Below are 23,858 nucleotides of genomic sequence, written 5' to 3' on the forward strand. Positions count from 1 at the left end.
GATTAACAAATGTCTTGTTTTAGAATATCAAAAAAGTGTTCTAGCTGTTTGCATCAAAGAGAAAAATAGGTGTATCATAAAGGCTCAACATTTTTTTCTGTTTATAAATTCAGTTTCCAAAAAACAAAGAAAAAATGTAGTCACTCCCCCCCAGCATTTTATACTCATATGACAACACTGAAACAAATGTTACTCTCCAGTTATTACCCAGATTCTGTCAAGATAAATCATCCATTCCTTTCATAAGAGTAAGCAGTCGTTATCCAGAAATTGTAAATGCTTGCTTTTATTTTACAATCAAGGCCATATTCTGAGAAATATTAGCAGGATATAGGACATGGTGTAAAATGTTTTATTATTATTATTATTTTATTATTATTTTATTATTATTATTATTTTGAAGATATTATTTATCCTATGTGCTGTATCCATTACATTCTTTTACTTTGGTTCCTGTTGTGCTCTTGTAAGAGAAATGCAGATATCATTTTCTGGAAAAAAAATAGATGCATATGTGGCACTTGGAGTGCACTGCAATTCGGCAGATTGCTTGTTTACTTTTTAAAATGTAAGACGGTTTCTTGTAATTTGGCTCTTGGCAGCACAATAAAAATAAACTTGATGAACTTTTCATAAATTTCTAATTGATTTCTTCTCTGTTATGTTTAACATCTTTTAGTGTTTTATTGTTTCCCAGTTACATTGTGGCAAAAAAGGTATACAAGTGGAACCTGCTGCCACCATGTTGCAATGTAGAGTGCTCCTGTTTATGATTCCAGCAAACAATGCCCTCTGCTAGGATATTCCAATTTCCTGACTGCAGTTTTCTGTTTTCTTTTCCTTCCTCCAACAGTCAGCATTTTGTGTCCACTAAGCATGCTCAGTCCATTTTGGGATGTTTGGGGGGGATTTCTCCCCTTTATTTTTGAAGAATTGCCAAACATTTCACCAACACATGCTTAAGCATTCATATCCTTAACATAATCCTTAAATGTGACATATGCAGAACTTTCTATCGTTACTCTTAATTCTGTTGGTATGCCACTAATACTGATGTACTGTATGACAAAAATGTTTACCTGACCAGGCACTGCAGCAATTGTTAGAGATTGAGAGCATTTTAGTACAAAAATGGGAAGGGGGTGGCACAGGTGGACAGCAAGTATCTTTATGTAACCAATAAGACCCAATTGCCACTGTATGCGGGGACATTCGGACCCAGGGGCCAAATGCAGCACTCCAGGCCTCCCTCTCTGACTGGCCCTTGAAACTCTCCTTATGTCACATTGCCTCCAAATCCCATGCCCCTTACCAGTCTTGCTTTGCCACCCTCCTTGAGTGCTTTTACCTGGCTGGAATGTTTCCTTGAACTCTAATGGTGCTTCTTTGTGGTCTGGATGGAGGCCAAAGAGAGTGCAAAGAAACTAGAGGGCTGTACTGTCATGAACTGGTTGGACGCAGAAGAATGGTGGGAGAAACCAGCTGGAGAACCACCAAGGGAAGAAGACTCAGAGACAAGGGAGCAGTGATAGGACGCTGGAGACGCTGGAGAAGAATGGGAAAAGGTGTCAGAAGTTCAAGAGGGAACAGGGCTTAGTGAGCTAACAGTGTGGCAGAAAGAAATCCAGAAGCTGAAGGAGGGGAGAACGAGGCACAGATGAGTCAGGCTGCTGAAGAGTCACAGATATCTCTCCCTCCTGCTGCAACAAGCTCCTCACATCCTCTATCTCCCAGAACCAGGAAAGGCATGAAAAGGGTGGAGGAGAGATTGGCTACACACAGGCACAGACACTGCTTTCTTGGGGAAAAGCCCTGGAGTGGAGTGGACTTATTGACAGCTGTGGTGAGACAGGGACTTTCAGCCTCAGCAACTGATTCATGGGGGAAAGACCTACTGGGGAGTAGCAGCTGTGCTCGTTAGGCCCAACACTTGGCCTAGTCTGCAGATCGTGTTTTTGTTGATAGTTTACTCCAACTCTGAACTCTGTGATTTACTGCAAGCTCGCTCTTTGGCATGTACAAAGGTAAAACCTGCATTTATTCCTCTGTCCACCACTGATAATGGGACCCTCATAAGGGACTGTGGTCCTCAAAATGAAAAAAGGTTCTCTAACCCTGCTGTACACACAGAATCAGCTCCTGGTTATGGTTCCACAGCATGTAGAAACAGGAGCCAACTATTGCTTCAAATTGTGCCACTTTAGAGTTACTGGGCTTAAGTATCTGAAAGAAACACACATAAAGTACCCTGGTTCCCAAAATGGCTTAGTTGAACAAATCAGCTCCCGAATGCCACAAACCCAGACGTAAGTGTTCCAGTTTGTGAATGTTTTTTGGAAGCCGAACATCTGTTTTGGCTGTCAGCATTGTTTCCGGGGCCAATCAGCCAGTCGGAAGTCGTGCCTTGATTTTTGGAAGTTGAGCGGACTTCCAGAACTGATTGAGTTCAAGAACCAAGGTACCACTGTACTAGATAGCAGAAATGCCAATTACAACTTTGAGTTAATATTTTTACTAGCTCACAAAAAATGTATTAAAACTGTCTATAAAAGGTAAAGGGACCTCTGACCATTAGGTCCAGTCGTGTCCGACTGGCGCTCATCTCACGTTACTGGCCGAGGGGGCTGGTGTACAGCTTCCGGGCCATGTGGCCAGCATGACAGAGCTGCTTCTGGTGAACCAGAGCAGCGCATAGAAACGCCGTTTCTGGTGCATAAGGGCATTCCACAAGCAGGGAGCCAACACTGAAAAGCCTGTTCTTGTGTCACCACTTTCCACACCACACTCTTAAGGGTGCATGTGAAGGGCCTTGGAAAGGGAACACAGGCTCCAAGTTGGTTCATGAGGGGAGAGGCAGCCCTTGAGGTATTGGGGTTCTGAGCCACATAAGGCTTTTTAGGTCAAAACCAGCACTGTGAATTGAGCCAAGGTAATTGGTATCTAGAGCAGTCATACCATAATTGGTTTTATATGTTCGGACCATCGTTCCCTGGTCAGCGATTTGGCCACTGAATTCTGCACCAGCTGCAGTTTCCAAACCATTTTCAAAGGCAGCCCCACATATAATGCATTGCAGTAATCTAACCAGAGCCTAGACAACAGATGTTAAGCTGTGCTTGTCCATTCATGGTGCATGGTGGAAGGCACCTCACTCACTGCAAGGCTTGAGCTTTGAGCAACAGTAGTGGATCCAAAAGTCCTTCAGAGGTAGTGTAACCCAACCCAGAGCAGACAAAATCCACTCCAGTCTCATGAACCACTCCCTACCATTGCCTTAAATCTTGTATGGATTAAGCTTCAGGTTATTGGCTCTCATCCTGCCAATTTACAGCAGCAAGACATCTATCTGCCTTGCACATCCACTCCTACACCTGCATATGTCAAGAAGCAGAACTGCATATGACTGCATATAAAGGTGCTTACCCAAGCCCTATCAAGTTATTATGACAGCTGGGGCATAAAATCCCACAAGCACCTCTCCTCCCTCCTTGGCACTAAAATAAAAATAAATTAAAGTTAACGAATTTCTGCTTTTCCATGACACCCTCAATCAGTTGTGTGAGGTAGTGCCTCTCTGCTTGGTAGGGAAGGGCCTATCCATTAACATGTAAGGCACTAGGTTGGCTACCCATGGACTCCATGTTTAGATATATATTTTTAAGATGCTTTCTATCCAATAGGAAAGGTGTTCTGTACATGTTCACAGTCACTCACTGAGAAGCAAAATGTTTTTGTTGGGTTTTTTTTTTGAGGGGGGAAGTGCAAACATTTTAGAGGACATCCATGAAGTTCATCCCCAGCACTCATTTTAGGATTTAAGTGATGCTTAAAAGCCTTACTGAAATCAAGATGCGCTATGTCCACAGCATTCCCCTGATCCACCAAGCTTGTAGATCTGCTTCCAACAAGCCTCTTTCCTAGCTTAAGTTCAGCATATCTTGAATGCAGAGGAATGCATGAAAATGCAGCCATTATTATTTAGAGGTTGCTTTTTTGAGAGTTTGTCAGTGAATTTTAAAAATGAAATGTTTGGGCTCTATGCCTGTTTAAATATCACAGTGACTGACTCTACATCCTTCCTCAAATCTGGAAAATATTCTCCCTAACACAGAGGCCAATTATGATTACCCTAGTGCCATGCTCTGCACATGAGCCATATCATTTTCAGTACTGAGCCATGCATTGCAATTATGTTCTGCTATGCCCTGGCTGAAATGATTTTTTTTTTGGGGGGGGGGTGTCTGTTGGTTGGAATCCTTAAAAAAAACAACTAAGAGTGGGGAAAGCATTTTTTATCATTAAAAGTTAAACTGATTTGCAGGGGCATGAAAACTGCATGCCATTGGAAGCAAGTGTTCCTCACATTTTATAAAGTTGTGTGTAGGCCTACTATGTTTAGAGTTCTGGCAATGGTCAGTGAAATCGATACATGTATTTTAAAACTTACATGGAACAACTAAATTTCTAAATAAGAGTTATGGAGTCAACCTTGTTTGAAAATCATACTTGATTGCTGTTGCCTTGAAGGTGTCCGTAGATGCGCAATAATAATTCCTCCCCCCCCCTTATTTTAGAGAAAGTGTGGAGACAGCAGCACTCTGCACATGTGTAATGGCACCCTTTCCTTAAAAAGTGCCGCACACTCGCTTCCTATGAAAACATGACAGGCTAAAAACTGCAGCCCAACCCACCCGAAATGTTACCACCAGCGGCCCCTGATGTAACTCTTCTTGTTTAAAACCAGTTCAAAATCTGTTGTTGTAACTGAAACAGGTAGTGATAGGTAGCAATGGGGGCGGGATACGGTTCGCACCGGGCACAGGTGTGGTTTACTACGGCACTTGGCCAGCTCTTAGATTCAAAGAGGCTGCAATTCTAGAGGAGAGTATATAAACTTAGGGAGCAAAGCCACGTTCAACAATGCGGGGCTGGCTTTCGAGTCACCCAACTGCCTATTATCGCGAAGCTTCCCAAACCAAGATCTCAATTTCGGTGGGAGCGATGGGCAGCCTCCCTCCTTAACGGGGCGCCCCTCCGCCCGGGCAAACCGGGAGCGCGCGCTGCGGAGTGCCGGGGCGGAGGCGAGGCGGCGAGCACGCGCAGGCCGGGCCCGGCCGGCCTCTCTCCTCTCAGCCGCAGCGTCGTCGGCCATGGCGGCGGCGGCGGCCTCGCAACGGGACCCTGCCGGGGACTGGCAGGACTTCTCGGGCTTCCAGCCCCCGGCCGAGGAGAGCGGCTGCACGGAGGCCCCGGCGGCGTGTCGGGAAGGCGGCTCTTGGGGCGACGGCGGAGGAGGCAACGACCTGGCGGCCCAGCTGCCGCTCTGCTTCCAGGCGCCGCCGCCGAGCTGCGCCGAAGGGGAAGCGCGGGTCCCGCCGCGGCCTCTCAGCGACCAGAACGCGCTGCACGAAGACGAGTGAGTGGCCGGGCCGGGCTTGGGACCTTTCCTGGTTGGGGGGGGAGGGTGCGTGATGGGACCGCCTGCCCCCCAGGCCGGTGTCGCCTTTTCGAGACGGGGTGCATAGTTTGGGGGGGCAAATATTAACGCCCTGGGGGAGCGTCGGCCCTGAGAGGCTGCTCCCCGCGAAGAGCTGGTGGTTGGGGATGAATAGGCTGCTGGGAGCGCAGAATCGCCCCCTCGAGGAGACGGAAGGGAGCTGCGCCTCCCTGTGCATTCCCCAGCACTGCGCGGTCCCCGAGGCCCTTGAGGAAGATGTCGGCATGCAACAGTGGGGTTGGTTTTGCAGCGTTCGGCGAGCTCGGCGGCGGCCTTGCCTTTTGCTCGTGAGGGGGGTTGCTCGGAAGCTCAGAGCAGTTTCCTGTAGGTATCGTGCCAGCTTGCGCGTGCCAAGGGTTGGACTAGATGACCCGCGGGGTTCCCTTCCAACTCTGCCATTCTATGAAGCTTCTTTATTTTAGTACGTCAGGACTCGGCCACGCAGGCAAGCTTTTTCTAGTCCCCCAGAACTGGCTTCCAGTTTAGAGCGGGGACTTCTCTGTCTGATGGAAGGAGAACTACCGGTATCTGTGGAGAGGCCCTTTACAAAACCGTCCAGTCCCAGAAGACGTGTTGGCTCTGCATGTTTACTCACTGCATTCAATGGGGCTTATTCTTGGTCAAAAGATTGCAGCCTCAGGCTTGAGGAGTTTACATACAGACATGAGTTGTCGCTTCTAAACCATAATATTTGAGAACGAGCTTGTCAGTGTTCTTAAAACCTCTTGCTCACTAGAGGTTTCTCTTTAAAGTCTGTGGAACTTTGACTTCGTCTTTTATGTTTGCTTCTTAGCAAGCACAAGTTTGTCATCTGCTCTGATTTGTGCTCCAATACAGTTAATCCTCTCAGATTAGATTCTCTGTTTATAAACACATATTCTCTGGGTTGTCCCCAAAGTAATAAATCTTTGAGGTTACAGGTGGGTAGCCGTGTTGGTCTGCCATAGTCGAAACAAAATAGGAAATTCTTTCCAGTAGCACCTTAGAGACCAACTGAGTTTGTTCTTGGTATGAGCTTTCGTGTGCATGCACACTTCTTCAGATACTTTGAGGAATATTCTTCAGAGCCCTTGTTAACCTAGTCAACACAGTCCAGTTACTGGAGACAAAAAACAAGTCAGCTATTTGTGTTGCTGACTTGCTGGTGAGCTTCCCAGAGAAATATGATTTGACCACTGTTACAGACAAGAGTACTGACTAGATCAGTGTTTTTCAACCACTGTTCCGCGGCACACTAGTGTGCCGCGAGATGTTGCCTGGTGTGCCGTGGGAAAAATTGAAAAATTCAAGAGAATTACTTTATATATAGTCAATATAGGCACAGAGTTAATTTTTTTAACATTTTCTAATGGTGGTGTGCCTCGTGATTTTTTTCATGAAACAAGTGTGCCTTTGCCCAAAAAAGGTTGAAAAACACTGGACTAGATACAGTCTAACCGAGCAAGGCAATTGCTAGATTCTTGCCTCTGCGCATGCAAAACTAATTGCTGCTGTTATTCACGTATCTATGTTATTACCTTAAAAGTACTCACTCCATCCCAGCAACGGAAATCCACATGCAGAAGCAAGTATACTTCCATGGACACATAGGCATTATGAATGTGCATCATGAAATCCATCTGGGTCCCATTGAACTGGCTGGATATGGCTTTTTATTTCCCTAAGGGTGGGGGGTAGGAATGAGTATGGGCCACAGCTTATTGCACACAAGTAAGGATGGGTTAGGGCTATCCCATCTTATTTGAGAGATTCATTTTTATTGTTATGTATGTAGTTCCAAAATATTTTATTTTGGAACCACTGTGGGATTCACCTGGTTAATGCATTTTTAAAACCACAGTGTTGCTCAGTATATTTGTCAGATTCAATATAGTAGTTGCTGTATAGCTTGAAGGCTAAAATATAATTTCTTTATTCCCCACCCCCTCAGGATTTGGAATGCTCTGACAGATAATTATGGTAATGTAATGCCAGTTGACTGGAAGTCTTCACACACCAGAGCACTGCATTTGCCAACACTGAATCTTTCTGAAAAGGGAGTAAGTACACGCCTACAATACTTTCTGAACAGTTTTCTCTAGAATGCTTTATGCTGTGGCACATAACCACAATGTCGTTGCATTATTTGTCAAATGAAGGAACTTTTGCCAAAATTCTCAACATTCTGTTTCCATCTTGAGGTTGTCTCTTAAATACAATATCTGCCAAATTTCTGTGATTAGAAATGAGAGTCAATGTATTTACCTCTTTGCCTTGGCCTTTTGACACTTGGAGTTGTATATTTTCGGCACCCACCCTATTTTTTGTGACTGCGGATGAACTGTGGGTAATAAATTAAAGTAATAATATTTAACATTTCTTTCACTCTTATAGTTGCAGTTGTGTGCATACTTTTAAGTTAGTGTATGTCCAAATCAGAAAATGGCTTCTTTGGTTACAGCTAAAAGCAATTTTGCCTCTAATTTTGGGCTAAAGTTGTTGTTCTGACCTAGTCATTTTGTTTTGCTTCCAGTGCTTTGCAGTAGAATCCTATGCATGTTTACTGAAAAGTAAGTTCCATGGAGTTGTGGGGTCAGTGGGTTTAGGATTGCCTTTAGTTTAAAGTGATCACATATTTCTTGGAAGGATTTAAGATCCAAAAACAATAGTTGAGATTTGGCACATAATGTCTTGATGCTTTTAATAGTGATTTTCTTACACCTCTTTTTGTTATATAGGTTAATGACAACATGAACCTTGACTTATCAGATGACGAAGAGCTGAGAGAGCAACTAGACATGCATTCTATTATAGTTTCCTGCATTAATGAAGAACCGCTCTTCACAGCTGAGCAGGTAAAGAATGGAAAGCACCCATGCAGCTTTTGATAACTGCACCTAAATACACTTGAAGACAAACTATAGGAATGCAGGAATGTAACCCAAAGTCCAGCCTTTGCTATCATATTGTAATTTTGTTTGGATTTACAAGTATGCTTGCTTTTCATAAAAAGACACAGATGAAATATCAGGAGAAGATTTGCCTCATACGACAATATTTTATATTGAAGGGAAATGCTTAGAAAGTTATCGTTCAGTTTTGAAAATCAGCCCTGAATGTTACGTTGTGTCTTTGATTTTCCATAACTCTGTGTTTGTGTGTTTACTTTGAAAGGTGATTGAAGAAATAGAGGAAATGATGCAGGAATCTCCAGATCCAGATGATGAAGAAACACCAACCCAGTCAGACCGCCTGTCCTTACTGTCCCAGGAAATTCAAACGCTTAAGAGATCTAGTACAAACCACAATTATGAAGAACGTAAGGAATCCTTCTGTATTTTGCATTTGATTTCCTCTTCTTACAAACTGTTCTACGTTTGAAATAGCATTTCACTTCTATACACACAGTCAGGCATTATTTTCATTAGATGCCTTGATTGCATGATTTGTCTGAAGAGGTCAGAACAGTAAGTCATATGAAGCCAAGGAGTTGTTTCTGATCTGTCAAAATAAAACATTTTCCAGAACACTTTCCTGCATTTTGTCAGGATTCTTTTTGCTTTTTTTGGAACTTGCCTGATTATAGAATAGTTTGCAATGAGCTGGGATTCTTCTGAAGACCTTTATGCTCCAGCGTACTGCAATGCCATCTTCACATAACAGGGTTTTGTCTAAACAAAATAAAATAAAAAATTCCTTCCATTAGCACCTTAGAGACCAACTAAGTTTGTTCTTGGTATGAGCTTTCTTGTGCATGCACACTTCTTCAGATACACTGAAACGGAAGTCACCACACCCTTAAATATAGTGAGGGAGTGGGGAGGGGTATTACTCAGAAGGGTGGTGGGAATGGGTGATCAGTTAAAGGCTAATGCCTGCATGGCACTGATCTCAATCTGGATATAATAAATATTATAAGGAAACTTTTTAAAGCAAATCCCAGTTTGTGTAACATACAAAAGTTTGCCTCATTTACATAAAAGTGATATCCCTCCCCCCAAAAAAGTATTTTCCAGTATAGAATGATGAACACCTGATTTACTATGTTTCAATTTATGATGTTTGTCTATCTTTTTCTTGGTAGTTTTGCTATGTTGTCCACAGATAAGGCCAAGTAGAAGTGGAAGCAGACTGTATGTGGTTATGTACATGTCTGTAATTCTCTGCAGAAATACAGTCTTGAGGAATTTTAGTTATCCAGGATAACTAAATGTTTTTCTGCCCCATCCTGATAGGAGGCTTTCTCCTCCTATAAGCAACTATTGAGTAGGACAAATGGACATGTTGTCCTTAAAACTGGTGACACCTCTTGAAAATAACATTTCAATTCTTCTGGTCAGTAGTCAGGGATGATGCAAGTAGTCCAACAGCACTTGGAAGGTGATAGCTTGTCCACCCCTGATACACACCATCATATGTGAAGTGAGTTACAGTTGCAGAAGAGTGTTTCACCATAAGTTCATAGATTTGACAGCTGTTGCTCTTTGGGTGCATTTGTTAGGAGCAAAGTACTGGATTTATGCTGTTTTTGATACACATTATTATATGCAACATAATTTTTTGTTCTGTTTGGAAAACAGGTGTGAAAAATCTATCTGTGACAGAATTAAATGATCTGTTAGAAGAGATTGAGACCGCCATCAAGGACTACTCTGAGGAGCTAGTACAGCAGTTGGCACTACGAGATGAGCTGGAATTTGAGAAGGAAGTAAAGAACAGCTTCATCTCTGTCCTTATTGAAGTACAAAACAAACAAAGAGAACAGAAGGAAATGGCCAAGAAGAAAAAGAAACTGAAAAATGGCAGTCCTCAGAATGGCAAGCAAGAGAGGGGTCATATGCCTGGAACAGTAAGAACATTGTCTTTTGTGTCTGTATATATAAACCACATTTATAATTTTAACTCTAGTTGATCACTTTCTATCTACATCTTACTTCTTAAAGTATATACAGCTCCTGTCTTTCTGGTTGCCATTATTGAATCTCATAGCTTCTGATTGGCAACTATGACTTCATCAAACTGTAACAGTTATACATTTACAGTGGGTTCTTTTCAACATAGTACTAATCCTTGCAATAGTACAACCATTTAGTCAAATACTTAGAGAAGTTGTACTCCTTATGGATAAACACTGCACTTATTCTGTTCTAGGGAATGCATACATGCTTTGTTTTACTTCCTTGAGCAACTTGTAAGGAGTAAAGAGGAATGCCCTGGAAATTCAGAAAATGATGGAAACCTTTCAATCTAAAATCTAGAAATCCGAAGTACAGAGTCTTGGTAGTAATTTTCCATTAGAGTGATTACAGAAATGGAATAGAAGTTAAGTTGTTCACAAGGATGCAGAACTGTTGGACAGATTTCAGTAACTGTCATTGCAATAGCATACATACCCTTTCTCATATAAAGTTTCCCACATACCCCATCTCCTTTCATTAGCCTTCTTTTTTCTCAATTCTGTATGTCTTCTATGTCCTGCTTAAGCCTCTGTCTCCTCCAGTTGCTCAGGGATCACGCATTATTTTGCCAGTGTTGTCATCAGCATGCAGAGGCCCCTCAAAACCCTTTTCCAGGTACACTACAACTTAAAGATGCTGGAGTACTTACCACATACAGTGCATCCTCTTAATGTCAGGGACTTTGGGGGACCAGAAAGATCCTGCCACAGATTTTAGTAAGATCTATGCTAAGTAGGATTGCACTGTAGTTGTCAAGTAAGCTTTGCCTCATTGCATTATATCTTCATTAAAAAAAGAAAAGGCTAGGGAGTAAGTGCTTAATGAAATATATTTATGAAGGACTTCATGTATAAATAATGCTGCCATAAAAAGTACAGAACACTTTTAATAGTAAATGCATAAATAACAGCATTAATAGACTCTGTATTGGCCAGGAGATTGGTTAGTCATAAGCTTTGTTAATTTTAGGAATAGGAACATGTACCATAAAGTGACTGTCATTTTAAAGGTCAGTTGGCTCCAGAGAGAAGTATACAGATGCTCAAACATCATGTGCTAGAGCATCAAGGAGTTTCTAGTTGAACGCTAGTGATGTTTCTGAGGCACAATCTTTTTCTCTACCTTTGTTCACACGTATCATGTGTGCCATTTATGTGTGATGCAGTCCGCATGTCTTTTTACTTGAGTACAGTATCCCAAGTTCAAAAAGTGGTCCTAATCGTAAGTGGTACAAAGGATGATAGAGGTCGTGGCATTGCACAGGGCCTTGTAGCCTGCTTATCTATGAGAGGGGCTTGAGGAGATGCAGGAGGACAGCTGTGAGCTGCCCCTAAATGCCTGCCCCTTTTGCAACCTCCTTATGCTGCTGTTCGTAGTAAAAAGGTCTGTTGGTATGCAACTTCTCTTTCTGCTCCCCTTTTCAGCCGAGGCAAGAGCAGTTTTGAGAGGGGTGCTCAAGGATTTCCAGCTGCAGTTTGACTGCAAAGGATGGTGGAACTAAAAATGCTCTATGAGATGAACATTGGTATACAAAACAACTGGGTTTGGAACAAGAGGGGGCAGGACATTTTCAGCCTGAGGGCCACATTCCATTAGAGGGTGGAGCTGGAGGTGAAACAATTAATATAAATATGATATAGTAAGCTAGTTTTTAATCACATTTGCATACCCCTCTCTATCCTCCATTAGGACAAGCAGGAGGTATTATCAGTGCTCAAGTGCACATTTCAGCCAGGCAAAAAACACATGGGGTGCTAAGCAGGGCCAGTGAGTGGTGTGGCCTAGGAAAAGTGCCAAGTGCCAAATAGAGAGGCCTGGAGGGCTGCATTTGGCCCCCAAGCCTGAGATTCCCCACCTGTGGGTCGTAAAATAGAAACTAAGCTGATGTGTGAACCAAATGCAATGGTCCCTGTGCACCTGCACATTTTTGGGCTGCATTCAAAGCCGTCAAAACAGATGGTTGGTTTTATTCATGTTGTAATCATTAATTACTTTTTTGTGTCAGTGGGGAGGTCAGAACAGAGAAAGGTAGAATACAAACACGTGACTCTCACTGTTGTCAAACCATGTTAGGGGTTACACATGCAGACCTTACCCAGTACCAAGCTCCCCATGTACATTCACATGTGCTATACACACAGCACCCTTTTAAATGCAAGGGATCCAGTCAAGAAGGTGACTTACCAGTGGGACTTGTTTTTACATGTTTTTAATTATACAACTAAGTATAAGTTTTTTTATATCTTAGGTTTTAAGTGTTGTTCTTTTTTCTACATGCTGGATATTAATTTAATGGTTGGTGTAAATAAAGTAAAAGAATAGCTACTATAGCAAGGGTGAGCAACTGGATTCATCCAGAGGGCCAGATCCAGAAGTAGTGAACCCTCCACAGGTTAGCTTGACAGGTGGGCAAACATCAGGTGCCTGAAGCTTTAGGCTGTGGCTGCAAACAAGTCTGTTTTATGACATTTAGCATCTCACATAATTCATGTAGAAAACACTTTGGTATCAGGCCTGTGTTTATAAAATTGTACTCATGGTCCTATTTCTAAATTCTTTAGTTTTCTTTTGCTAAAGAACTAAATATTGAAAAAGTAAGCTTTTCCTCACTTGCATTTATTCATTCCTAACAGCTTGTCTCTGTCATTTACCTTGCTTGCATCTTTAGTAAATCCTAACTAATAGCTTTTAAATTTTTCTGTTCTCCCTTCCCTTTTCCCTCCTGCCATGTTCTTGCTCCCTATAGCGGTTCAGCATGGAAGGGATCTCAAATGTTATTCAGAATGGCTTCCGTCAAACGTTTGGAAACTCAGGTGGAGAAAAACAGGTGCTGGGCTATCCTCTGACGCTTTGATTTTTCCTTGTGCTATCCTTTCTGTCTTTATATAAATCAAGGCCTTAAAAAGCTGCCAGCAGTAGCATTTTCAGACTACAAGTGATCACCAGAGGGGGGAGGGGATATTAGCATTCTCACTCGCGTCTTCTCTGCCTTCAAGGCTATGATTTGTTTGCAAAGGTTTTATTTCCTCGGTAGTTAAAGAGCAGACAAGCCTTGATATGCAGCACAGAAAAATTGCAGCAAATGAACAATTTCCCTCTAGGGTTCATTTAACCTCTGAAAATAAAATATAGGCATCAGCATAATACATACTTGGAATGAACTGCGTGCATAAGAAATCAGCAGCAGAAGGTCATGTCAGCTTAAATACTTCAGCACAAGAAGAAAGAAATGCACGAAAATAGTATATAGTAAATAAGTCTAGCAATTTCCAATATGTTTAAAGCCTCTTTATTATGGATTCTAAAATATCATGTATTTCCTTGGACAATTTTCCTTGGACAATTTATTTTAAGCAAATATATGTGTAATCCGCAATCCAAAGGGATATTAAATGCCATACTGTAAATAGTTCAATACTTTTTTTTCTCCAAACAATTTATTATTATTATGTTTTATATCCCAATGTCAGATTGCTAGACTGTAATATAGTATTGAAAAGGTATGTCTATACAATCTTACCATAATCAGGGGGTGGACTAGATGACCCTAGGGGTCCCTTCCAACTCTACAGTTATGTGGTTCTGTTGAAGAAGTGTGTATATAGAGTAGTGATCAAAAACTGCCACTATATAGTATTGACACAAATGACCTGAAAGTACTAGGTGTGTGTGTGATTTTGGCTGGCTTTTATGATCAGGCATATTTGTTTTAGATCAGGCCCACAGCTAGTGCTGCTATGCAAATTTTCATGAGGATCAAATTGTTTAAAAGACAAGATACACATTTTTTTTTACTAAACACATTCCCATTTTAAAAATCTCAGACAGAACATGTTCTTCTATATTTGTACAGGCTTTAGATATAGGTAACAAAAACAATTCTGAGACAGATGGTATAAGACAAGGTAACTTCCTATGTACGTATTACATAGTCTGTGGTTATCTTTTAAACAATATTAAAATCATTGGACAGCTTCTCTTTGCAGTTAGCACCACTTAGCATAAACATTGGAGTGACTAGTGACAATAGGATTTGGAGAGGGTAGAATCTAATGTTGACCAGCCCTCATCTTGGAGAGTCCTGAAGAGAGGCTGCGAACATTAGGGTTGAGAACTCTTTAAATCCTGGTTCCGTAAAGAATATGGAAGGTAGAAGAGCAGTGTGATGCTGATAAAAACAAGGTTGAAGGTTCAATCCCGGTATGGGACACCTGCATAATAGAGTTGGAAGGGAACCTGAGGATCATCTAGCCCAACCCCTGCAATGTTGGAGCACACAGCTGTCCCTTACAGGGATTGAACCCGCAACCTTGGTGTCCACCACATTTTAATCAACTGAGCTGGACAGCCCTCAGAGTCTCTTCCAACTATAATTCTATTGGGTCAGCCTGGATAGCTCAGTTGGTTACAGTGGTTTGCAATCTACTAAGTCCAGAAGAAGGTCATGGAGCTGAAAGGAATAAGCTGGGGTCTTTTGGACTGCTGTGTATGTTGCCAGTGTCCCCAGTGGAGCCCGTTCCAAGCAGTCCCTGCCAGTGCTACCATGGTAGTCCGTATACTAGACGAATACAATCCGTTTGCACACTGAGCTCCTGCAGATGCCTAGATCTCTGTTCAGCTTGGTGCTTGCAAATTAAGCCCTTCTGTTGAAATAAATGCCCAAGTTATTGGCAGAGAACTCGGGGTGCAAAATCCCATGTACTACTTATCTATCTCTGAACTGGAGCAAAGGTTGTATCAGTTTTTGGTGTTAGAGTGTTGAAAGGAGGGGCTGTGTGACCATTGCTGAGCTCCAATATTGTTTGCTGTCAGAACCTTCAACATTGTTTTAGAAGCTCATCGTAAGGTATATGTACTATGTACATTAATTTGACACCACCTCTGTAATTTGCAAAATAAGTATTTTACTAGTTTGATAGCTCTCTATCCCAAATACAAAGATGCTAACATGCATATTTCTTTTTCTGGAATTTTAAAATGCATAATGCTTCTTTTCAGACTAAGGTATTCTGCCTCAGGCAGCAGCTTCTCAAGTCATTTAGGCTGCAGTCCTGAACACACTTACAGGGGAATAAGTGATTGAACATAGCAGGACTTGCATATAGCTCAGTCAGTAGAGCATGAGACTCTTAATCTCAGAGTTATGGGGTTGAGCCTCACATTGGGCAAAAGAGTCCTGTGTGGTGTAGTGGTTAAGAGCGGTAGACTCGTAATCTGGGGAACCGGGTTCGCGTCTCCGCTCCTCCACATGCAGCTGCTGGGTGACCTTGGGCTAGTCACACTTCTCTGAAGTCTCTCAGCCCCACTCACCTCACAGAGTGTTTGTTGTGGGGGAGGAAGGGAAAGGAGAATGTTAGCCGCTTTGAGACTCCTTCGGGTAGTGAAAAGCGGGGTATCAAATCCAAACTACTCTTCTTCTTCTTCTGCATTGCAGGGCGTTGGGCTAGGTAATCCTCGTGGTCCCTTCCAACTCTACAGTGCTATGATTCTGTGAATAGGATTGTGCTATTTATTATATTCTTATCATGGGGGGAATACTCTGTGTATGTTGCCATAGGGTAACAAGTCAATTGGTTTCAATGGTTGAAAGAGTTTTAAAATGTTATTTGCATGGGTACAGCTCTGCATATTGCCTTGTGATCTATTAGCAAGGAGGGCTTCTTTATTTCAGAAATCCCTGCGAGTTCAGTTTTGGGTTTGAGGGTCTACAAAAAAACCCCAATGAATGCCAAATTTGAAATTATGGAGCAAAAAAATATTGCCAGTAAAAGCTTCAAAAGAAACACGTTCAGTTTTCTTAAATCTGTATATTTATTCAAACCAATTTGAACTAAATTCAGATGTGGATAATGTAAGCCCATGTATTGGGAGCAACTGTGTTTAAAGTTGAAATACATAATTGAAAAGACTGGAGTAGTGATGGGTGTCTGCCATAAAACATTACTACTACTGCTACTATTTTCATTACTATTATTACTACTACACATTTCTGTGTGGCAATAATAAATCATGCCACCAAAGGAATAATGCTGAAGAACTAGAGACAGAATGCTGATTGAAAGCAGCTTGGTTCTTCAGCAGCACAAAGCAGCTGCAGTTGAAAAGAGTACCTACCTGTAGCTTCAGAAATGCCTTTCCAAGCAAAATGGGCTATGTCCACAAAGTGAAAGCAAATAAGGGTTGTTCAATACAGTTGGGCAGCTCAGCTCCCTTGACTGTTACGTTGCCATTGCCACTTAGTAAGCCTGCATGCAAGTGTATTGGGGAAGCTAGCACACAACCTTTCCTGGCAGCAGCTGTGGGAGCTGGGCCTGACAGAATGCGATAATTCCTGAACAAATATAGTAACTATTCTTTATTATTGGCATTTAAAAGATCTGTGGGTTTACATTTGGTTGTCCAGGTTATCAAATGCAAAAATAAAATGTGTGTACTATCCCATTATAACTTCCTTGCAGCGCAGAAAACCTCTAAAAGGAAGAGTTTGGCTAACTACAATGTGTCATATCCAACAGTGTCCATTGGCATAAGTAATCTGTCAGAAGAATGAGAGAGCGAAACAATTTTCAGCATTTGTCTCCCTCAAATCTGCTTTGCAGAATCACCAGAAATTGTTTCTGTCCTCATTCTGCAAACAGATTCTTTCCATCAGTGAGGGAATGGACACCCTTGGATGCTAACTTTTAAACAATATTCTGGAATTTAAGATCAAGTTTGACACGCTGTATTGACACACATCATTTTGTTGCTTTCTAGAATATATTTGAATTGGCTTCAGTGTGTTTAGATAGAATTTAACAGATGTGGTTTGTACATAATGAGATATATTTATCGTATGACTGTAAACTGGAAGTTGTGCCCAGAATCACTGATGCTATTTAGTAATCATTGCATTCATTTGGCAGTACCTGACAACTGTTATTCCTTATGAGAAGAAAAGTGGACCTCCATCAGTTGAAGATCTCCAAACATTAACAAAAAGTAAGTATATAGCAGTGACTATTTTCAAAAGTCAAATTCTAGATTATTTTCTCACATGTCCCGAAGAGTCAGTGGGGTTGCACATCTCCCAGTGTATCATTGGAGGAAAATTGCATTAGAAGGCCAAGCAAGCATTTTATGTTCTAAAATCAGAAATAACTCAAAAATGCCTGGAGTTGATTAGCAGCCATATGCTTGTTCATGTTATCCAGAGAGGCCACTAACTGCCCCATGGCATGTAGATCAAATGAAGTCTTATTTAAAAGGTTGTACCTTTCCTGCATCTTTCGGTGAAATCAGTGTTATTCCTCAGCTCAGATATGCATTAATATTCTGAAATTGGTAGAACTAACTTCTGTTTAGCTTTAAACAACCAGGAAGTTCAGGTACATAATATGATTAGCCAAATTTCTTCAGGTTCACTGTCTGCATCCCAAGGTAGCAGTAACTTCCAAGCAAATAGTTATCCGATTCTCCTGAAACATTTCTCTCCAGATTGTTTTTCCATATCAAGTACTTGGCAAGAGTCACAGCCATAGTAATGAAAAACTATCCCTTTCTCCATTCATAAACAGTTCAGAGGAGGCACTGTCTAAAGAGTTAACGGTATTGTTTTCCACTGACTAGCTGCAACTTGATTCTTGACGCAGTAACAGACTTCCTGACTCTCCCTGCTAACACTGTGTGGCAGGCCTCAAAACATTTATTTAGAGCACTAGACTCTCAGCTGTTGGTATACAAATATTTCAGAACAAAACAGTAAATGTGCTACAATCAAGTATAATTTTACATATTTACTCTTAAATATTAAGGAGGTTGGGATATGTTCTTCATAAAAGTTGCCCATTATTTGACTCCTCTGTCTAGTGAGCTTTTAATTATAAAATGATTGGTTTTAAAAAAAAGAAATCTGAGAGGCTGGCTGATGTGCATAGTTTGGCAACACTTGAGTTGTAAACTTCCCCACAAGAGAAATTTTTGTTCCCTGTATATTTTTGTATAGAATTTAAGAAAGCCACATTTTTGTAAATATATGGGTACTAGATATGTGAAGACTCAGGAACAGGTGCAAAAGTTTGCAAAGGAGCTTGGTAAGCATTTTAAGCTCAAGGAACTAGGTCCGTTGAAGGTTTACCTAGGTGTCAAGAAAGACAGGACAGAAGATGGAAGTTTCTTGCTGAGTCAAGAAGGTAAGATTGAGCAATTGCTCTGCAACAATTCTCTCTGCTCTCTTCCTGGCTCGAGCAGCATAAAGTGTCTCTATTGGAGGCAAACTAACACCAATTACCCTCTGCAATTCTTACTGCTCGTTGGAGCCTCTTCTTATCCAGCTTAGAGGCTGTGCCATACCAGACAGTAATAGTAATAAGAAGTAAACCCTTCTTATTCTTTTATGAAGGCACTAAAAGATTAATTATAGATATTAATGTTTGTTTGTTTTTCAACTGAGGCTTCTAGAAATTGACAAAAGGTTGTGTTTGATCTCAACACATTGAATTTTTTATTTCAGTAAGCAGAAAACATGTCCAAAAAAGTTCCATTTAGATAGGTTTTCTTCTAGGGTAGATTCTCATCTATCCCTCTCCAGCACAAAATCCAGATACAGCTTTGAACATTGATTCACATATATTGATCCGAAAGGGAAATAGTAAAATTATCCTTGCCACTTGGCAGGTTAGTACAAGTGGCCAGTTTACCAAATTACCAGCATCTGTTGGTTTCTAGACCTGTTGTGGGGAGGGGTTGCTTTGAATGCACTTGAGAAATAATTATTTTGGTGCATTGTGGACAAAGCAGCCATGAAGTGAGCTATCTACCACTTGCTGACCATGGAGCGCAACACTAAAGACTCCAGCTTCCAATGCTGCAGCTAGGAACCCCTGCCCTTGTACCGTGAGAACTTGGGGGACATTTGTGAGGTGGCCAGGCAAGTAGTGCTATCATGGAAAACGAACCCAGTTATTAGAGATTAATAGAACAGTCCACTTTGTTGGGGAGACATACATTTGATTAAAGCTATGGTTGTTTAATGTTCTTATCCATGGTTGACTTGGATGAAGGGGGGGGCGCGAAATAATGTGCACCAGAACCTTCAATACAGTTGCTCTAATGATGGGTTTCTAAACAGTTGTCAGTGCACTTCTTTTAGGTAGTCGACTACGTGCCTGTAAAGATACAGTTAAAGATCACACCTTATCTAGCACAGTGCATTGCAATTACTACAACAGGCAGAAAAATCATTAAATGGTCTGCCAAGACCCTCGGCAATTTTCCAGCGGTTTGTGTGAAAAAAGTTTGGGGAGCACTGCTCTAAATGCCAGGTTTATATTGACTAAATTGGTGCTTCTTCCACTGATCATCTTCTCCACATTTTACAGTTCTTCATGCCATGAAAGAAGACAGTGAGAAAGTGCCAAGCTTATTAACAGACTACATTTTGAAGGGTGAGCTAGTCATGCATCTATTTTTTTAATGTTGATTTGTAGAGTATGAAATATTTCTACATTTCAAGACGTTTATCCATTCAGGCTTTTGGCCAATAATTTTATAAAGCCTTTTCACTACTAGTTTTAACTGCTGTCTGCAGTATGTTACAGTGTTTTTAAAAATTGTTTTATGTAATATAATTATTGTGAGCTGCCCTGGGGTCCCTTTAGAGAGGAAGGGTGTAAGTTGTGAATTTGAAATAGTAAATAAATCAAAACACTCTGCTGGCTTCACGAATGGAGCAGGTGAAGAAGACACATTGAGGGAGAGAGCTCTGAGATGTGGAGATTAAACATTGGATGCAGAGACTTAAAAGTCATTTGCCTGTGTTTTGGAAATGGTTCAAAGGGCAATGCTCCCTTGTGAGTGTTGCTGGACGAAACACTTCCTCACACCAGTATTTTATAGGGGTTGTAAACAACTTGCCACATGGAAAAGCTGCTCTCATGAAATATGCCAGCACTAAAAGCTATGTTGCTCATGTCTTAATGAGACCTATGCAATGTTTGAGAAGGTTCTAGAGAATTATTACATATTCCTCAGTAACTGTTTACCTGGTCAAAACAAAATAAAATAAAAAATCCCTTCCAGTAGCACCTTAGAGACCAACTAAGTGTGTTCTTGGTATGAGCTTTCGTGTGCACGAAAGCTCATACCAAGAATAAACTTAGTTGGTCTCTAAGGTGCTACTGGAAGGGATTTTTTATTTTGTTTTGACTATGGCAGACCAACACGGCTACTTACCTGTAACTGTTTACCTGGTATTCTTATAGAAGCTGAGAGAAAAGCAGTGTTCTGTTCTACCTGTGCAGTGTTTCAAAGTGGTATTTTAAACTCTCCACCTTGCGTGTGTTTAATTTGTGTGATGGTGTGCGGGCTAGCCACCAAGCGCATAAAGCAGCAATCACACAAGTTAAATGCGTGCAAGTTGTGAGTCAACTGTAAAGAAATATTTCCATAGTATGAGGGTTTTTTTAGAAAAGGATTTCTAAGGTTAGGGTGATAACTTGAAGCTGAATAAAAAACAACAACCCATTAAGCTGGTTTTCAGAAAATCCATTTTGTCTTTATCCTTTGACTTGTGGGAAAAAAGCAAGTACAACAATGTAATGCTGTTCACATACCTGGTGCGATACTGCTGCAAAATACTTTTGTGTCAGTTCAATGTAGCAGTAAGAGTTTAGGATTTGCATTTGCGCCTGTTGGAATTCAAGGTGTGAGTGCTAGAAATTTACTTTATCGTAGGCTTTGGAAAATTCGTTGGGCACTGCAGATATGCAAATAGCATAAACAGGATAGGGGATAAGAAATATAAAATGTTAAAAAGTATGTCCTCATACACTTTTAAGAAACAATTATCATATTCCTTTTTGTAAAAGTTTACTTGTGATTTTTTTTAATGGTGTGACATGTCAGTACAAATATGTCTAACAAACCAAACAATCCCCTAAAACCAAATATATTTCTTTCAAACCAGCCAAGTCCCACATTAGTAAGGCACAAAATATAACCTAAAGACCTCTATAAAAATAAATGCAGAGCAGCATGCAAACAAACATGAGAAATTAAACCATTTTTAGAAACAGTTCTCCTATCTAGTAGTAACTTCTGTTGCAAGAAGCATCTGAAATGAAACTTTTTATACCCTCTTAAACCAATTGCCCATGCAGTCTGGTGCTGCCAATAAAGCAGAATTTTGAAGAGAGAAACTTTTCACCAGATGCAATGCTTAAGGCTAATCAAATGGAATACAAAAAGTACTTTTAACCCCTTGCTGGCATAAAGGTTCCTGAACCTAAATAAGTAGGCAGTGGACTGAAAACCAGTGGCAAAAAGCAGCAGCAGAGGAACAACAAAGAAAATTGCTTAAAGCTCTGGCCTGCAACAAGGTTGGGAAGGGAAAGGGTTACACCCCTCTTCTCCCATGTCAAGCTTTGTGTAAAAAGTGTTGAACAATCACATGATTGCCCAAACATCTAGATTTATCCTAGCAAGAGGGAGAAATTGTTCACCTTCCTGGTTGAAGGTTGACTTATGGGTGGAAAAGAACTTGACACCACAGAACGTTTGTGTGCTATCAATGAATATATATAAGATAGATAGATAGATAGATATGTGGTGTGGTTTTGAGCTTTGGGTTTTTGTTTGCAATCTTTTGAATTAAAATGGGATTTTAACACTACTTTTATAGTTTGTTATCTGCAGGGTAAAGGTTTTCTTAATAAAAAAACTGTTTTAAGATTAGCACAAAATATTCATGGTACTAAAGAAATATGTACTTTTTCCTCTTTTGATAACCTTAAACCTTACTTCTTCATTTGCTTTTGTGTTGTGCTAGCATTGGTTTGAAAGCTGGATTGCTCTGAGGTTTGTGTCTTTTAGCTCTGAAGCAGGAATGAGGAATATGTAAAGGACATGTCTTGACTCCCGCTGTAATCTGTCAGTGGAGAGTACACTTTGCATCGGAGTTGTTCTTTCATTGTTGCTGCATGGAGTATCTGAGAGATCTGCTAGTTATCCAGTACAATTACTTTTTAAAAGAATTATTCTGTGTCACCCAAGACATGACCTTCTATTTAACTCATTTCTGTAAGTAATTAGTTGATGGTAGTGTGTGTTCCTTTATGGATTTGTTTTGTGTGGTGGGGAATGAGGTCCATATTCATTATGCATAGCAATTGCTTCCTGTGGATTTGGTAACGCTTTTAGAATAGAGATCTCAGCATTCTAGTTTTATTAGCTCATATCTGACACCATTTTGGCATGAGCCAATCCAAAAATACCTATATGCATATCTTTATTCTTTTCCAGTTTTGTGCCCTACATGAAGAGAGCTGTGTTTGGTGCAAGGCGGCCAGGCTAATTCCTGTGACAAAGGTTGTTCAAAGCCTTTCAGTTTGGCCCTGTGTTCTCATGTATTTACTATTTTCATTGCCTGCTTGGACTCTTGAATCCTGGAGTGAGTTCTCCAGAGTATGTAGAATTCATCCATTATTCTTTTTGTGATGTATTTGAGCAGAGAACAAATGCTGTACAGTTTTATCCACATGCATTGTTTTGGCTTTTTAAACAGTATTTTTACAAACACACGGCATGTAATTATCCTCCACAACAATCTGAGTCTGTGGAAGAACAAGAAACTTTAGTGTAAATAAAAACCTATTACATTGAATGGAACTTTAATAGTAACTGCAATAGGTTATTGCATTAAATGTGTAAAATGGCTCAAAAGCTGAACCTGCACTGCAAAAATTCGACTTAAGTTCTTCATTGGAGACTCTAGAATAGTGATATGAGAACTAGCACTGAACTTTTTTTAATGTAACAGTTAAAAAGAAGTATTGTTGTGTGTAGTGTTACTGTTTACCAATTCTCATCCATTTTTCAGCACTCTACAGAAGTAAAAAGAGATATGGAAAAATGATACCCTTACTGGTTGGCTCACTTAATGAGATTGCAATTCATCAGGAAGTTATTCTCTACAAGTCCCACGCAAATGAATGTGAAAGACCACAGTTAGCCTTGCATGGGAAATCTTCCTGATTGATTTGTTTCAAATTATTGTCTCATTAATATTGTGCTCAGTATTTTAATTATTTAAATTAATGTAGCTGAATATGGATATCTTGCTGCTATCGTGCTTTTTAGTCCACATGTTAAATGTTTGGTCATAGTATAACATTTTATATGCTGCAGTATATTAATGAACATTTTTAAAAAGACATGCTTGTCCTGTTGTTATTTGATTTTATTTATGTATTGCAGCACAATGTCTGCCCACTGCACTTCTTTTGCTTATGGTGCATAACATACCAACTCCTCTCAAAGGTGGGACTTTGGCAATAACAACAAAATAGAAGTCTCGCCAAGTTTTCAAGTGTCTCAGCAGCTACAGGGGATCCTTAAAACTGCAGAAGGAAATAGCAATAGCTTAAGAGAGGAATGTGCAAAAAAAA

At 40.7% G+C, this 23,858-nt stretch overlaps 1 protein-coding gene across 2 annotated transcripts; it reads left to right on the forward strand.

Moving 5' to 3' along the window:
- The first annotated feature begins 5,093 nt into the window (after positions 1–5,093).
- On the forward strand, positions 5,094–23,219 carry FEZ2 (fasciculation and elongation protein zeta 2). Of its 2 annotated transcripts, XM_033144431.1 has the most exons (10): positions 5,094–5,416; positions 7,428–7,536; positions 8,215–8,331; positions 8,651–8,795; positions 10,057–10,325; positions 13,181–13,261; positions 17,340–17,415; positions 19,794–19,859; positions 22,241–22,269; positions 22,714–23,219. In XM_033144431.1, exons 1-9 carry the CDS (start codon positions 5,151–5,153, stop codon positions 22,249–22,251), a joined length of 1,140 nt encoding a protein of 379 aa, XP_033000322.1. In that variant the 5' UTR covers positions 5,094–5,150; the 3' UTR covers positions 22,252–22,269; positions 22,714–23,219. The 2 variants fall into 2 exon arrangements, with proteins under 2 accessions (XP_033000322.1, XP_033000323.1); XM_033144432.1 differs by lacking the exons at positions 13,181–13,261; positions 22,241–22,269.
- Positions 23,220–23,858: the final 639 nt, after the last annotated feature.

Source organism: Lacerta agilis, chromosome 3, assembly GCF_009819535.1.
Source record: "Lacerta agilis isolate rLacAgi1 chromosome 3, rLacAgi1.pri, whole genome shotgun sequence".
Classification (NCBI taxonomy): domain Eukaryota; kingdom Metazoa; phylum Chordata; class Lepidosauria; order Squamata; family Lacertidae; genus Lacerta; species Lacerta agilis.

Bases quoted from the DNA above. Each gene is read 5' to 3' on its own strand.
- FEZ2 (XM_033144431.1), top strand. From the start codon at position 5,151: ATGGCGGCGGCGGCGGCCTCGCAACGGGACCCTGCCGGGGACTGGCAG. The intron at 10,326-13,180 runs GTAAGAACATTG...TGCTCCCTATAG, and splicing joins GGGGTCATATGCCTGGAACA to CGGTTCAGCATGGAAGGGAT. The intron at 13,262-17,339 runs GTGCTGGGCTAT...TTCATTTGGCAG, and splicing joins ACTCAGGTGGAGAAAAACAG to TACCTGACAACTGTTATTCC.